The sequence below is a fragment of the Anolis carolinensis genome, chromosome 5, assembly GCF_035594765.1.
Source record: "Anolis carolinensis isolate JA03-04 chromosome 5, rAnoCar3.1.pri, whole genome shotgun sequence".
Taxonomy (NCBI): domain Eukaryota; kingdom Metazoa; phylum Chordata; class Lepidosauria; order Squamata; family Dactyloidae; genus Anolis; species Anolis carolinensis.
In genome coordinates, this window is record NC_085845.1 from 200,707,148 (window position 1) to 200,722,511 (window position 15,364).

The 15,364-nt window shown below is 41.6% G+C and overlaps 1 protein-coding gene across 1 annotated transcript in view; it reads left to right on the top strand.

Moving 5' to 3' along the window:
* Positions 1-13,893, top strand: part of gdi2 (GDP dissociation inhibitor 2) — a 37,197-nt gene extending 23,304 nt beyond the window's left edge. The window contains exons 4-11 of the mRNA XM_003220754.4: positions 2,074-2,208; positions 4,913-5,111; positions 6,676-6,807; positions 7,999-8,098; positions 8,423-8,594; positions 9,869-10,013; positions 10,530-10,584; positions 12,717-13,893. Coding sequence (XP_003220802.2) covers positions 2,074-2,208; positions 4,913-5,111; positions 6,676-6,807; positions 7,999-8,098; positions 8,423-8,594; positions 9,869-10,013; positions 10,530-10,584; positions 12,717-12,875 — 1,097 coding nt within the window. The 3' untranslated portion in view covers positions 12,876-13,893. The remainder of the gene's footprint in view (positions 1-2,073; positions 2,209-4,912; positions 5,112-6,675; positions 6,808-7,998; positions 8,099-8,422; positions 8,595-9,868; positions 10,014-10,529; positions 10,585-12,716) is intronic.
* Positions 13,894-15,364: the final 1,471 nt, after the last annotated feature.

The following is a 15,364-nucleotide window of genomic DNA, read 5'->3' on the forward strand; positions in this document are numbered from 1 at the left end:
TCCAGAAGTATTCTCTCCTGACGTTTCGCCCACATCTATGGCAGGCATCCTCAGAGGTTGTGAGGTATACCTCACAACCTTTGAGGATGCCTGCCATAGATGTGGGCGAAACGTCAGGAGAGAATACTTCTGGAACATGACCACACAGCCCGAAAGACATACAACAACCATGTCCATTATTGTAAGAGAAGAGTCATACTTTGGAGGGATGATGTGGCTCCTAGCCTCCGACAGTTTCCCAGTACAGCGTTACAGAGCCAGCATGCTCTCACTCACAGAAATAAACACTGCCAATAGAATAATCTAAACTTCATTGCTACTCTTGATTTCCCTTTGCCAGTGGTAACCTGGGTGGTGGGTGATGGTGGGGTCCAGTCCAGCAACACAAATACATTGAAGGCATCATTAACCCTGAGAGCAACTAAAGGTCAAGGGCCAGTGCTGAGCAAAGATAAGCTTCAGCTCTGCTGTCAAGCTCTGGAACCCAGTGGGTTTTTTTTGGTCAGGATCAAAGTTCTTTGGTGACTCATTAAGTATCTGACCAAGAACATCCCACACACACAAACAAGAAGTACTGAGCCTCTTTTGAAGAAAACCATAGACCCATAAATTGCATGACAAGGCATTGCCCCCTTGAAATAAATCCCATCGAAACACTGGGTTGCTCTGAGTTTTCCAGGCTGTCTAGCCATGTTCCAGAAGCATTCTCTCCTGACATTTCACCCACATCTGTGACAGGCATCCTCAGAAGTCGTGAGGTCTATTGCAAATTAGGAAAATATATGTCTTTGGAAGGTCCAGGGTGGGAGAAAGAACTCTTGTCTGTTAGAGGCAAGTGGGAATGGTGCAGTTGGCCACCTTGATTAGCATTGAAAAGCCTTGCAGCTTCAAAGTCTGGCTGCTCCCTGCCTGTGGGATTTGAGAACACAGAAATGCTGGACCACTCTAACAAACACCATGTCAATATTACAAAGAGAAGCCATTGAAATCCACAAGCATTTGGACCATTTCAACAGAAAGGAGGAAATCATGAAAACAACCAAAATCTGGCTATCAGTATTAAAAAAAACCCTCTAAAATCAGGACAATAAATAAAGAACAACATCCAGGAAACAGGAATTCCAGACAAGAAACAACCAGAGCCAGCTAACACCTTCCAACAAAGGATTCCCCCAGGCAGGGAGCAGCCAGACTTTGAAGCTGCAAGGCTTTTCAATGCTAATCAAGGTGGTCACCTGCGCCATTCACACTTGCCTCAAACAGAAAAGAGTTCTTTCTCCCACCCTAGACTTTCCACAGATATATAAACCCTACTTGCCTAGTTTCCAACAGACCTCACAACCTCTGAGAATGCCTGGCATAGATGTGGGAGAAACGTCAAGAGAGAATGCTTCTGAAACATGACATATAGCCTGGAAAACTCACAGCAACCCAGTGATTCTGGCCATGAAAGCCTTCGACAACTCATGGAAACATTTTGTGCCCCAGAAATTGATGCCCAGAGGAACTATCCCAGGGTTAATGGGATCCTGGGATTTCTGGGAAAAAGATAATAGGCAGGCACTCAGATTAACAGTGCAAGTGGCAGGGTGCACTATTTGAGTGCATACAGGAGAGCAGAAATTCCAGTCATTGGCATCTGAAATTGCTGATCTCTCGGCTGCTATGTCCATTATGTTCCCACAAACCTGATGTTCAGGCTGGGAACATGAGGGTTTTTTTCCCAAGAAGGATGCACTTTCTCCATGTCTGTTAGGAAAATGAAGTGGTGGACTTGTGGGGCATAAATTATCTTGAGAAGACATCCCATGGAAATGGTTCTTTGTGTGAGACAATGCTTGCTTGGCTTTTCAGAGCCTTATGGGAAGAATGCAGAGAGGACCTCCAATCCACTGCCCTGCCCCATCATTCGTGTTCTATGCATTTTATTGAATGTATGTTATGACGTGTTTTTCATGTGTTGTGCCCACCTTGATCTTTTAGAGGAGAAATATAATTATTGTAATAAAACTGCTCATCTCCTCGAGCATGTTGCCTTTATCTGATTCACTTTAAAACTTGTTTTGATTCCAGGCCAGTTGGTCAAGATGTTGATGTACACAGAAGTTACTCGCTACTTGGACTTCAAAGTGATTGAAGGAAGCTTTGTCTACAAAGGAGGGAAGATTTACAAAGTCCCTTCAACTGAAGCAGAAGCCCTGGCATCCAGTAAGTGCCTCTAGCTCTTTTTAATGCCTGTTGTGAGTTCATCTGTGTTCAGCGCGTGCAACGTCGTAGTAGTAGAGCATTCTTGCACTAGTTAGGGTGCTCAGAGGTGCCGTAATGCATCCAGAAGAGCACCAGCATCCATACACTGAGTCCACAGTGTTTGGATGTGTTCGCCCAACTTTATTCAACTTGCATGCATTCAGACATGAACATAGGAAATTTTACATCAGTGCAATTTAGCTGAATGAAGCCTCCCATGTAGTGGCTTTGGAGAATGTTAGTAACCACTCTACAGGGTGAGGTCTCCCCACAATGCCTCATCCCAGGCCCTTTGTCCCTCATTTCTGTCTGTCCCCATCTAGTTCAAATCAGAACCATTTCATAGCTAGCCAAAAGTCATTTGTAGTTTGTCAATTTACACATAGCTGTATCTACTGTGGAAATTGCTCCCTTGTATAGTGCTGATGCCATAAGTTTGGGACTGGGGAGTTGGTGTCATAGCACAGACCACAGTGGAATGATGTTGTGTCATTCCTGACTGCATGCCTTTGTGCACGTTCAGCCCCTTGGAGACCTGTGACATAAGCTCACTGCTACGGCGATTGGCTGCCTTTGCATTGATTGAGAGGCCCCCAGGTTCAGTCTCGTGACTTCTATGGCTTAGAAGCATCTCGAGTGGCCGGATTAAGAAGGATGCCTGAGGACTTGGATGGCTGCTTTCAGTACATGTAGATTCGTTTTGTTGTTAGCCACCTTGTGTCCATGCTCGGAGAAAGGACAGGATACAATTATACCCTGTTTCCCCTAAAATAAGACATCCCCAGAAAATAAGACCTAGTAGAGATTTTGCTCAATTGCTAAATATAAGGCCTCCTCCAAAAGTAAGACCTAGCAAAGTTTTTGTTTGAAAGCATGCCCAACAAACAGAACACTAGAGCATGCAGGATCGGTAAATGTACGTACCATAGAGTGTTGTACATGGAAATATTGATAGTAACAAGAAATTCTTGATAGGATTCAGTTTGTCTGGTTATGCTGGTTTGTGATGACAACTACTGTACAGTATATAATAAATGTTCATTTTTTGTTCAACAATTGTGAATTCTTCTTCATGGAAAAAGAAGACATCCCTGAAAATAAGACCTAGCACATCTTTGGGAGCAAAAATTAATATAAGACACTGTCTTATTTTCGGGGAAACACGGTATATATATGTATGTGTATGTATATTTACAAAATATAGACATCTGAAAGTTAAGAAAAGTAGTACTAGGGTTTATGATCAGATTTGTGAGACATGCCTTAATCCAGGTATGGGCAAACTCTGGCCTTCTCTCCAGGTGTTTTGGGCTTTAACTCTTACAGTTCCTAACAAGTTGGTAGCTGTTAGGAATTGTGCGAGTTGAAGTCCAAAACACCTGGAGGGAGAACCAAAGTTTTCCCATGCCTGTTGTAGTACTTTGGAGACTGAGAAAAAGAAGTTGGTAGAATAATCTTTTGCAGACTTGAAATCTACTTCATCAGATGTCTGGAGTGAAGTGTCTGGGAATAGACTTCTATAGTAATGAATGAGCAGACCGAATGTGTGTATAGCAAGAGAAATGTAAAATCTATGGGCATAAACACTCGAGTAGCATTTGTCACATTTGGAATTTGATGTGGTTTGGCTGTTGCTCTTCACACATGTTTTTTCATAGCTGTAAAACACTGTTTGTTAGGCCCTTCGTTATGTGTATCCAGTGATTCCAGTCTGCAAAAGTCTATGCTACCAGCTTCCTCTCTGAGTATTACACAAGATCCCTTTGCATGCTGATCCAAACTTGACATAACAATGTCTTTGAATTCTACCTCCTTATTGAGTCATTTGCAATACCTTTAGAACATATACACATTAGGACTGTTGCAGGCAAACAAAATATTTTTTGCCAGAATGTAAGAACCTTTTAGGGCTGAAGGCTGCCCTAGCTTTCTTGTTTCTCCCAAAGGGCTAGCTGTCATCATCTGTGATTTTTTTTTCAGTGTGTCAGATTCTCCAGGTTACAGTCAGGGCTTTGTCAAACAGTTGACTCTCACTCCTCCGTTTTTCTACAGTCCCAGTTCTGAGTCCAGCTTCTTCATAAACAGCAAATGTGTATTTGCCATAATATTTTTACTGTAGTAAAATGGGAGCACAGGTCAATTTATCAGCACATAAATAAACTGATAGAACATGAGATATATGTATTTGATTGAAATTCCTGAACAAGGAAACCTTCCTAAATTTTTACTAAAGTAAATGTGCTACAATCTAGGCATTTTGTATTACTCTTTCTCATTTTGGAGCCTGGGTGACTACATTTCTACCAACTCCACCCAAAATTGTTTCCGGCTTCAACTCAGCAGCCTTGGCTACAGGCATTAAAAAAACTTAACTTTCCCCCTTTTTTTTTTTTGATTACCTCTTTATTTGACTCACAGCAATACTGTAGAGTAGGCCTGGGCAAACTTTGGCCTTCCCACAGTTCCTACCGGCTGTTAGGAATGGTGGGAGTTGAAGTCCAAAACCCCTCAAGGACCAAAGTTTGTCCCAAATCTGCTACTAGCTTTTTGACCTTTTCATGTGTTTGGATTGGTGGTGAAACACCTTCTGGATCTGAGGATGGAAAACAGGGCACGTAATTCTCAAACGTACCTGCTCTGATCCTGCATTTCCTTGGCTTTGTAGGTCTGATGGGCTTGTTTGAGAAAAGGCGCTTCAGGAAGTTCCTCGTGTACGTCGCCAACTTCGACGAGAACGATTCCCGCACTTTCGAAGGCGTCGACCCCAAGAAGAACACCATGCGCGACGTGTACAAGAAGTTTGACTTGGGCCAAGACGTCATAGATTTCACCGGCCATGCCCTTGCACTCTACAGGACCGATGAGTAAGCAGATGCCTTTCCCTGCATTCAGGAGAGCCTCCCACTTTTGTGTTAACACTGCTGGGAAATGGTGAAATCAAGGCTCCCGCCCCAGAGCTTCACAGCTCAGGGAACTGCTAAGGCAGGATTGTAAGAGGCCTCTATCTAACACAGGCATGGGCAAAGTTGGGACCTCCCTCCAGTTGTTTTGGACTTTAACTCCCACAATTCCTAACAGCCTATCGGCTGTTAGGAATTGTGGGAGTTAAAGTCCAAAACAACTGGAGGGAGGTCCCAACTTTGCCCATGCTGGGCAATAGCAGAGCTCTGGCAATTGACATCAGTCTAAGGTCAGAGCTACAGACAACCAGCATACGTTTGCAGGCTTTATGGGGAGTTTGGACCCTGCTATACAAAATCCCAGAATACTTGTAAAGTATCTACACAAACACAAGATGGTCTATGTACAAAGAAAATATGTCCAAATAGCATATAGTATTATTAAAGTTCCCCGTACAAAGCTCAATTTGGCCGTACCAGACAAAATGAAAAGGAGCAACAGCTCTAACACAAAAGTTATCCAAGTCTGATATTGGTTCCAATGTATATAGGCTTCAGGGATACATAGTCAATGAAAATATCTTCCAAACAAAGTAAACAGACGGTTGGTCATGTTGCTGTATACTGGAATGAAGGAAATAATGAAGCACCGCTCTTAAGAAAATCTTCACAAATAAAGTCCCAAGTCTACAGGGGTTCCCGGGTATTTTTGTACCCTGTTTCGGGGAAAAAAATCCCCTTCTTCAGGAGTTGGTATACTCAGCAACAATGAACTTATATCTAAAACAAAACATAGAGTAACAAGTATTTTACCAGCAGTATTAACAGAAGTAAAGGTAACCCATATAACTTATATACAGTAGAGTCTCACTTATCCAACACTCACTTATCCAACGTTCTGGATTATCCAACGCATTTTTGTAGTCAATGTTTTCAATAATATCATGATATTTTGGTGCTAAATTCGTAAATACAGAAATTACTACATAGCATTAATGTGTAATGAACTACTTTTTCTGTCAAATTTGTTATATAACATGATGTTTTGGTGCTTAATTTGTAAAATCATAACCTATTTTGATGTTTAATAGGCTTCTTCTTAATCTCCACTTATTATCCAACATATTCACTTATCCAACATTCTGCCAGCCCGTTTATGTTGGATAAGTGAGACTCTACTGTACTTACATAGTGCCTAATTGCTTACAAGGAGTGACTCTGCTTGTGGTGATTTCAACTGTGAAATTGAGAGTTTGGACCCTGAACAGCAATCCTAATATTATTGCAGTGGGAATCTTGAAAACTCTTGGCAATGATGAGGGAATTCCGCTACTAAGTGCAGAATATCACACCAATTATGTTGTCTGCAATTGAACTGGAAAGCTGGGTTAATGAGCAAATATTTTATTTAAAGGGATCCCTCTTAAAGTGTGGGAGGAGCCCTGGAAATATGCAAAGCAAGGTGCCTGAAGAATTGGCACTCCTTACAGATTTTGTTTGATCTAAGCTCTCTCTCTGTCTGTCTCAGCTACCTAGACCAACCCTGCCATGAATCAATCAACAGGATTAAATTGTACAGCGAGTCTCTAGCTAGATACGGCAAAAGCCCCTACCTGTATCCGCTTTATGGCCTGGGGGAGCTGCCCCAGGGATTTGCAAGGTGAGATCCCTTTTCTTGCTTACGCTTCTACAATGGGGTTAGGATTCAGAGATGCTTTTAATGTGTTCCTTCCAACTTATGGCAGCCCTAGAATGAACCTGCTATGAGGTTTTCTTGGCAATATTTGTTCAGGAGTCGAGGGGAATGGCATCGCCTTCCTCTGAGACAGTAAAAGTGTTTCGTACCCAGGGCAGTCCAGTGGGTTTCAGTGGTACAAACCATGATTTGTTGGGAGTCCTAGTCCAGCATTCAAACCACTAGAACATGATGCTTTTGCAGCTTTGCTGGGTCACTATTCATACTCAGTTTTGTAAACTTCAGGGTCTTCCCCTTTTTGCTCTACTTTAATTTTTGCTAGTCTTTTCTTGTCTCTATGAAACAGCAATGTATGTATTTGTTTATTTAGTTATTTACTACATTTATATCCCGCTCTTCTCACCCCGAAGGGGACTCAGAGCAGCTTACAAATCAAATGTACATACAATATATTATTAGTATAGCACAATATAAGCATTAAATTACTATATTGTACTATATCATTATATGGTAATATTATTAGTAATAATAATAATAGTACATCGTGTTGTCAAAGGCTTTCATGGCCGAAATCACTGGGTTGTTGTGTTTTTTTCCAGGCTGTATGGTCATGTTCCAAAAGCATTCTCTCCTGATGTTTTGCCCACATTTATAGCAGGAATCCTCAGAGGTTGAGACCCCGCAACTTCTGAGGATGCCTGCCATAGATGTGAGTGAAACATCAGGAGAGAATGTTTCTGGAACATAGGCATACAGCCTGGAAAACTCACAGCAACCCAACAATGTACATCATTGAGAAGAAAGAGGATCGAGAGGAGGGAGGATCGAATGTTGGTAAAATTTCCTGGAGCATGTGTAGATTTTCCCTCTGAGAAGCTACTAGCCTTCTTTATGTATAAATGGATCAACATTAGCAAATACAGGCAGTTGTCAACATGATAAGCACACAACCGGATGAACTGTAAGTTTACAAGGGAGGAAAATGAGAAGTTTTCCATTCTAACTACAGTCTTGAATGTAGAGAATGTATAATCCAGTTGGAAATAAAGCCGATGACGATTTCCCATAGGAAAACAAGGTGTTGTGTAGCTCCTGAATTCAAACCTGGCCTCCAATGCAGCAGCATATCATGCAAAATTTGTGCTTCATTCACAGGCTAAGTGCCATCTATGGCGGGACCTACATGCTGAACAAGCCCATTGAAGAAATTGTCATAGAAAACGGCAAAGTGGCTGGCGTGAAGTCAGAAGGAGAGGTAAAGTAATGGTGCTTTTAACTTCTGTTCAAAACTGCCTTCCATGAATGCAGGCCTGGGCCAATTTGGGCCCTACAGGTATTTTGGACTTCAACTCCCACAATTCCTAACAGCCTACCAGCTGTTAGGAATGATGGAAGTTGAAGTCCAAAATGCCTGGAGGGCCCAAGTTGGCCCAGGCCTGCATTCATGTGCTTCCAAAGAGAATGGGGATGGCTTCCTGAGCCAGTTGTTTGCTCTGCTGCTCTCCGTATTCTTACACTGACTAGCATTGAATCCTGATGACTGAGTGAGTTAGGAAGCCCCTTGTTCTCACCCTTGCAGATTGCCCGCTGCAAGCAGCTCATCTGCGACCCCAGCTACGTCCCGGACAGAGTCAAAAAGGTCGGCAAAGTCATCCGGGTCATCTGTATCATGAGCCACCCGATCAAGAACACCAACGACGCCAATTCGTGCCAGATCATCATTCCCCAGAACCAAGTTAACAGGAAATCGGGTAAGTTCTCAGAGACGGGTAGCTCAATAGAACTCTGACCTTCTAATGTGGGAATCATATATTTTACAAAACCTGTTAATAGCGATTATGTATGATGGGGTGAAGTTTGACTAATGGCATAGAACAAGGCTTGGGGAGGTTTAGCAACCTATGGAAGGTCATCCTGATTAATCTCATTAGCCTCAGCTTGTTTGGCTAGTGGTCAGGAATTCTGGGAGCTGAAGTTGCAAACATCTGGAGGACTAAAGTTTGGGAACTACAGTAGAATCTCACTTATCCAACATTCTGGATTATCTAATGCAGTTTGCCTCCCACCCCAATCCACAGCTGTTTCTCTAGGTAGCAAGGATTGAACTTTTTCTGGATTTAATTTCTGACAATGTTGTTACTGTAAGTTCATTTATTTGTAGTGAGTTTGTTAGTAGCCAGTGTTTTTGTAGTCAGTGTTTTCAATATATTGAAATGTTTTGGTGCTAAATTCATAAATACAGTAATTACTACATAACGTTACCGTGTTTTGAACTGCTTTTCCTGTCGATTTGTTGTAAAACATGATGTTTTTGGTGCTTAATTTGTAAAATCATAACGTAATTTGATGTTTAATATGCTTTTCCTCAATCCCTCCTTATTATCCAACATTTTTGCTTATTTATTTATTTATTTATTTACAGCATTTATATTCCGCCCTTCTCACCCCGAAGGGGACTCAGGGCAGATCACATTACACATATAGGCAAACATTCAATGCCTTTTAACATAGAACAAAGACAAGACAAACATAGGCTCCGAGCGGGCCTCGAACTCATGACCTCCTGGTCAGAGTGATTCATTGCAGTGATTCATTTCAGCTGCTCTCCAGCCTGCGCCACAGCCCGAGCCCAACATTTATCCAACATTCTGCCGGCCCGTTTGTGTTGGATAAGGGAGAGTCTACTGTATTTTGAAGCTGAGTGATGGCAATGATCTTCTGCTATATGCAGGTGGTATTTCATTACTTAGTAGGACATAGAGCAGGATATTTCCATTTTGGAGTAAAATTGCTAATACTCAGTTGAGCCTCAGAAAAACTGAATCTGTCAGGAAGGATTTGCTCTCCCTCCCGCCATCTCCCAGCTGTCACTCGAGGCAGGATGATTTTGTAGTGCTCAACTGGCACCACTTTCTGTTCAGACTTTGGCCTGCTGAAGTCTAAAGACCAATCTGTGAATTGGGATCAGGGAAGGAGGGTGATTTCCAGCCTTCAGCTGCTAATTCAGGTCCGATTTGTTTTCCAGACATCTATGTCTGCATGATCTCCTCTGCGCACAATGTGGCGGCACAAGGGAAGTACATTGCCATTGTGAGCACCACCGTGGAGACGAACGACCCAGAGAAGGAGATCAAGCCTGCCCTGGAGCTTCTTGAGCCAATTGAGCAAAAGTAAGTCCCCTGGCAGCAATTTCCCAGTTCGGCCACTATGGGAGAGGCATTGCATTCCAGAGGAAGACCTCTAACCAATGCAAGGCGAGCTTCGTGTGTCCCATTTTGGAGACGGGTTCCCAATAGATAGCTGAGCATCTAAGGCAGGCATGGGCACATTTGGGCCTTACCTTCAGGTGTTTTGAACTTCAATTTGCACAATTCAGCTGTTAGGAATTGTGGGAGTTGCAGTCCAAAACATCTGGAGGGAGGGCCAAAGTTTGCCCATGCCTGGTCTAAGAACTTCCTGTGTTTCTAACTGGAAGTGCTGGGCACTGAATCTTGGGACATTTAGCATGCAATGTGTGCACTTAACTTTCCCTCCAATTGCAAAAGGCGGGTTTGCAGATATTCTTTCCGTCATACAAGTGTTTTAGAATCTCTGCTATCATGCAGAGCAGCCTTGCATAAATCTGTCTGAACCGTGTTGTCTTTGAAAACACTCCTAAACCAGCCTTCTCTTTTTTCCCCTTCTAGGTTTGTTAGTGTCTGCGACCTATTTGCACCAACCGACTTGGGGAGAGAGAGCCAGGTTTGTAAGACGTGGGCACGACTGGGGGGAAATAGGGTATCTATAACAGAGTAGAACACAGCGTAGTCAAATGCTGTATATGAGGTTATGTTAGGAAACAGGAGGGAAAATACTCGGGATGCTCTGATAAGGTTTTAAAAAGGTCAAGATGTACTTTGACTTTTCCAGGTTATACATCTCATACAAGAGAAAGATACCTTTCTTTGGTAGAAAAGTTCCAAAAGTTTACTCTTGAGGCAAGAGAGAAGCCTCGGGGTGCTTCCTTCTCAAACAAAGGGGAATAAAGCACACTAAAGAGTTCTGGGAACAAGGGGAACATTACTGTATATACTCGAGTATAAGCCTAGTTTTTCAGCCCTTTTTTTAAGACTGAAAAAGCCCCCGATACCCTCAGGGTGAGGGTCCTGGTTAGCTTATATTTGGGTCAGCTTATACTCGAGAATATATGGTACATTTATTATTTTTCTCTATTATTATTGGTATTATTACATTTATTATTTTTCTCTATTATTGTTGCTACTATTACATTTATTTTATTCTATTATTATTATTATTATTATTGACACAACTACGTTGTATGACACAGCAAACAAGATAGATATGCTGGATTTCTTATCACAAAATCACAAGTCGAACACTTCCCAAGTGTCTAGGACTGTGTGATGTATTTTTGGATGATGCGTCCAGATCCCAGCAGGGTGGCCTTTTGCAGTTGGCAGATCGTGATTTTGTCAATGTCTATTGTTTCCAAATGCTGGCTGAGATCTTTTGGCACGGCACCTAGTGTGCCCATCATCACCGGGACCACGTGCACTGGTTTCTGCCAGAATCTTTGAAGTTCAATCTTGAGGTCCTGATAGCAGCTGAGTTTTTCCTGTTGTTTTTCGTCAATGCGACTGTCACCTGGGATGGCAACATCAATGATTATGATGATGATGATTATTATTATTATTACATTTATTTCACTTTGATCTTATTATTGAATTTATTATTTTACTCTATTATTACATGTATTATTTTACTCTATTATTATTAAAAGGATACATAAGCACATTTACATTGAAGAAGATGAGAATAATGATTTAATCAGATCAGTTAATCAGTTAGACCAGGGGTCCCCAAACTAAGGCCCGGGGGCCGGATGTGGCCCCCCAAGGTCATTTACCTGGCCCCCGCCCTCAGTTTTATAATATAATATTTTTATATCAGTTTTAATAATATAATATATTGTATATACTTATGATATTGATAATAATATTATCATTTTATACAATATAATACTAATTATAATACCATATAATAATATTTCTTATATGTTATATATTACATATAATATTACAGTATAGTGGTATAGTTCAATATAGTAATATATAATGCTAATATTGTGTTATGCTAATAATATAATATATTGTATGTACATACAGCTGCTCTGAGTTCCCTTCGGGGTGAGAAGGGTGGGATATAAATGTAGTAAATAAACGTAGTAAATGAATAAATAAATAATTTTAGACTTAGACTCACCCTGAGTCTGAAATGACTTGAAGGCACACAACAACAACAACAATCCTAATTAACCTGACTATCTCATTGGCTAGTAGCAGGCCCACACTTCCTATTGAAAGCCTGATAGGTTTATGTTGGTTAAAATTGTTTTCATTTTTAAATATTGTATTTTTCTTTCGTTGTTATTGTTGTTGTTTTGCACTACAAATAAGATATGTGCAGTGTGCATAGGAATTTGTTCGGGTTTTTTTCCAAATGATAATTCGGCCCCTCAACAGGCTGAAGGATTGTGGACCGGCCCTCTGCTTTAAAAGTTTGAGGACCCCTAAGTTAGACAGTCTTATCTTAAATTTGAGCTTTATGTAAATATTCAAAAACATTTAACCTACTGATGCCTCAATTAATGTCATTTTATTGGTATCTATTTTTATTTCTGAAATTTACCACCCTCGGCTTATACTGGAGTCAATGATTTCCCAGTTTTTTTGTGGTAAAATTAGATGCCTCGGCTTATATTCGGATTGACTTATATTCGAGTATATATGGTACATAGATCTAGGAAACAGTGATAAAAAAAGCCGTGTTGATGCCTCTTCACTTCCAACAAGGTCTCTTCTCCTTTTTCCCAGATCTTCATTTCCCGCACTTACGACGCAACCACCCACTTTGAGACGACATGCGACGACATCAAAGACATTTACAAGCGGATGATGGGATCAGACTTCGACTTCGAAGAGATGAAGAGGAAGAAGAACGACATCTATGGGGAGGAGGAGCAGCAGCAGTAGGAGTAGTAATAATAATAATGAGGGTGCTTTAGGGGGGGGGTGCTAAGTTCGCTCTCCGCTGGCTGGTGTTGATGCGTCTCCCCAAGAGGCACTTAAGCGAAGCTCCGTACAAAGTTCAATATTGTAAGGCCTGCTTTTTTTTTTTTTTTTTTTGTAATCATATCTCTTGAGATTGAAAAGAGTCCTGCACTGGTTAAAAGCGCTCCTCTCCCCTCTTTGGAATTATAATCATGTGTTAATTCTTCTTTAAACAAAGGTTGCTGTGTCAAAATTGGCAGATACTGACACTCTTGATGACGTCTAACTGTTGCTAACTTTTTTGACTTTGAAGTCGAAGCTGCTTTCAATGATTTTGTAGATTTCGAGGGGCCACAAATCAAAAGAAATAAAATCCAACTCGGGTTAACCTGGGAAGCTCGTCTGAAACCTCACAGCCTTCTCTTGGGTTTGTGTTTCGGCCAAAGCAACGGGTGACCCTCTCAGTGGTGTTTTGGGGGGTCTATAAACCTGGGGTTCCCCCCAAGCAGCCTCTTCCCATCTAGTCTTAATTCCATGGCAAGCTGGATCATGGCCAAAGCCCACAGCAACCCTGAAGCCAGTTTGGCAGGGTCTCAGCCCAGTGCTCTCATCCTCTTCCATCTCCTCTTTCCCTCTCTTTCCTAAAAGCTTCTCGACTCAAAGGCTTCTCAAAAACAAAAAAAAGTTTACATCTGTTGGGACACAACTCTGTGTTTTAAACGCAATTATTATTATTATTATTACTAATAATAAAAACAAAAACTTGGTGGAAGAATGAAAACTCCAAAGCAAGGCAAGGCATGTGTGTGTATATTGTGTTCAAAGTTCTTTTCCAAATTTCCTTTCTCTTCTGTACCCCACCCCCTGGTCTGGTTGTTTCTCAGGTGTGGACCAAGCTGCACTGCAGTAAGCGATTTGACGGAGCCTGGGTTTAGGGGGGAAAAGAAAGGGCTCCGGATGACTTCTGTACTGCCCAGTAAAGCCAACTTCTGGAAACCGAGTCCCATGCTGTGGTCTGATTCACTCTTGGCCCACCTCGGTTACACTCACAACACTGAGACTGGGGGACATTTAGTCTTTTAGTTCAGCCTTACTGCTGGATTCTGAATAGTTTTGAGTTATGGAAGACAACACGGTCAGATAATAGCTTTGGGAAAGCTTGTAAAGCAGGCATGGGCAAACTTGGGCCCTCCAGGTGTTTTGGACTTCCAACTCCCACAATTCCTAACAGCCGGTAGGCTGTTAGGAATTGTGGGAGTTGGAAGTCCAAAACACCTGGAGGGTCCAAGTTTGTGCGTGACCCCTTCTCTTGCCCTTCTTTTAACCTGACCCTGGATCTATAAAATGTAAACACCAAATATTTACTTTTAACAAACCAACATTTGCAAGGCTTGCTTAAACAGGATTGTTTTCTTTTTTATGGAGTGCAGCTGAAGCATTTTCTGCACTCCACTGTAACCATTGCATATTGCTGCTAACATTTGTGTAATGCCTACAACAACCATTAGGTGGCATTCGGAAACCTCAAATGTCAAATTTTTCATGATCCCAACATTGAGCTCATTTGGAATCGGGACCTAAAGTTTAAGAAGCAGTGGCCGAGAGAGATGACAAATGCTCCTCCCAGCTTGGTTCTTGCAATCTGCATCCCTGCTCTTCTATACAAAACTGATTTGGTACAAGCCATTGCAGAAATGCAAGGATATATGTTGGGGGTAAGCAGCCAGGCCATTGTTGTAGCTTGTAAAGATACCGTTGTCCTATTACTAATTAATATACAGAATAGAACAACGGTAACAAACAAATTATAAACCTTACAGGCGCATGAGTAATGCACAAATGCAAACTGTTTACAGCATTACATCAAACATTATATTCATGTTTGTTTTTTCAGTAACAAATAAGTATGTTCAGTAACTGACCAGTGCAGATCAGTCAGTTGCCCATATAGACTGGGACTGATGAGAGCTGTAGTCCAAAATAAGGGGTAGATTGGACAAGTTTTGGGAATTCATGCTGGTGTAAAGATAGCTATCAAGGAGACTAGTCTATAGATAGTGTCATTCCTATCTGGATTTTTATAACATGATCCCGCCCATCTCAGTCTAAAAGGATTGCAGTCAGACCTCCATGTTTACCCTAAGTTAGTTGGACCCCTGAAATACTGGGAAAAATTCGAGTAAGAGTAATTACAGGATATTGTGGTAGTGGGAAGAAACCTGAATAAGAATCATCTCAGAATTATCTAGGTGCCCCAGAATGATGTATAGAGTGACACTGGAGGACCCAACGATTCCTAGAGAATATTTCCACCCCATTTGAAAAAAAGTCAAATTAACAAATATTGAGGGTCGACAGTTGAAGGTAGGGAAAAGATTAAAAGCGCTCATAAATGCAGTGGCTGTCCAAACAGTGGAATGCATGTGAAGACTAGACTCCATCTTCCCTGTCTTCAAACTGAGTTTCCACAA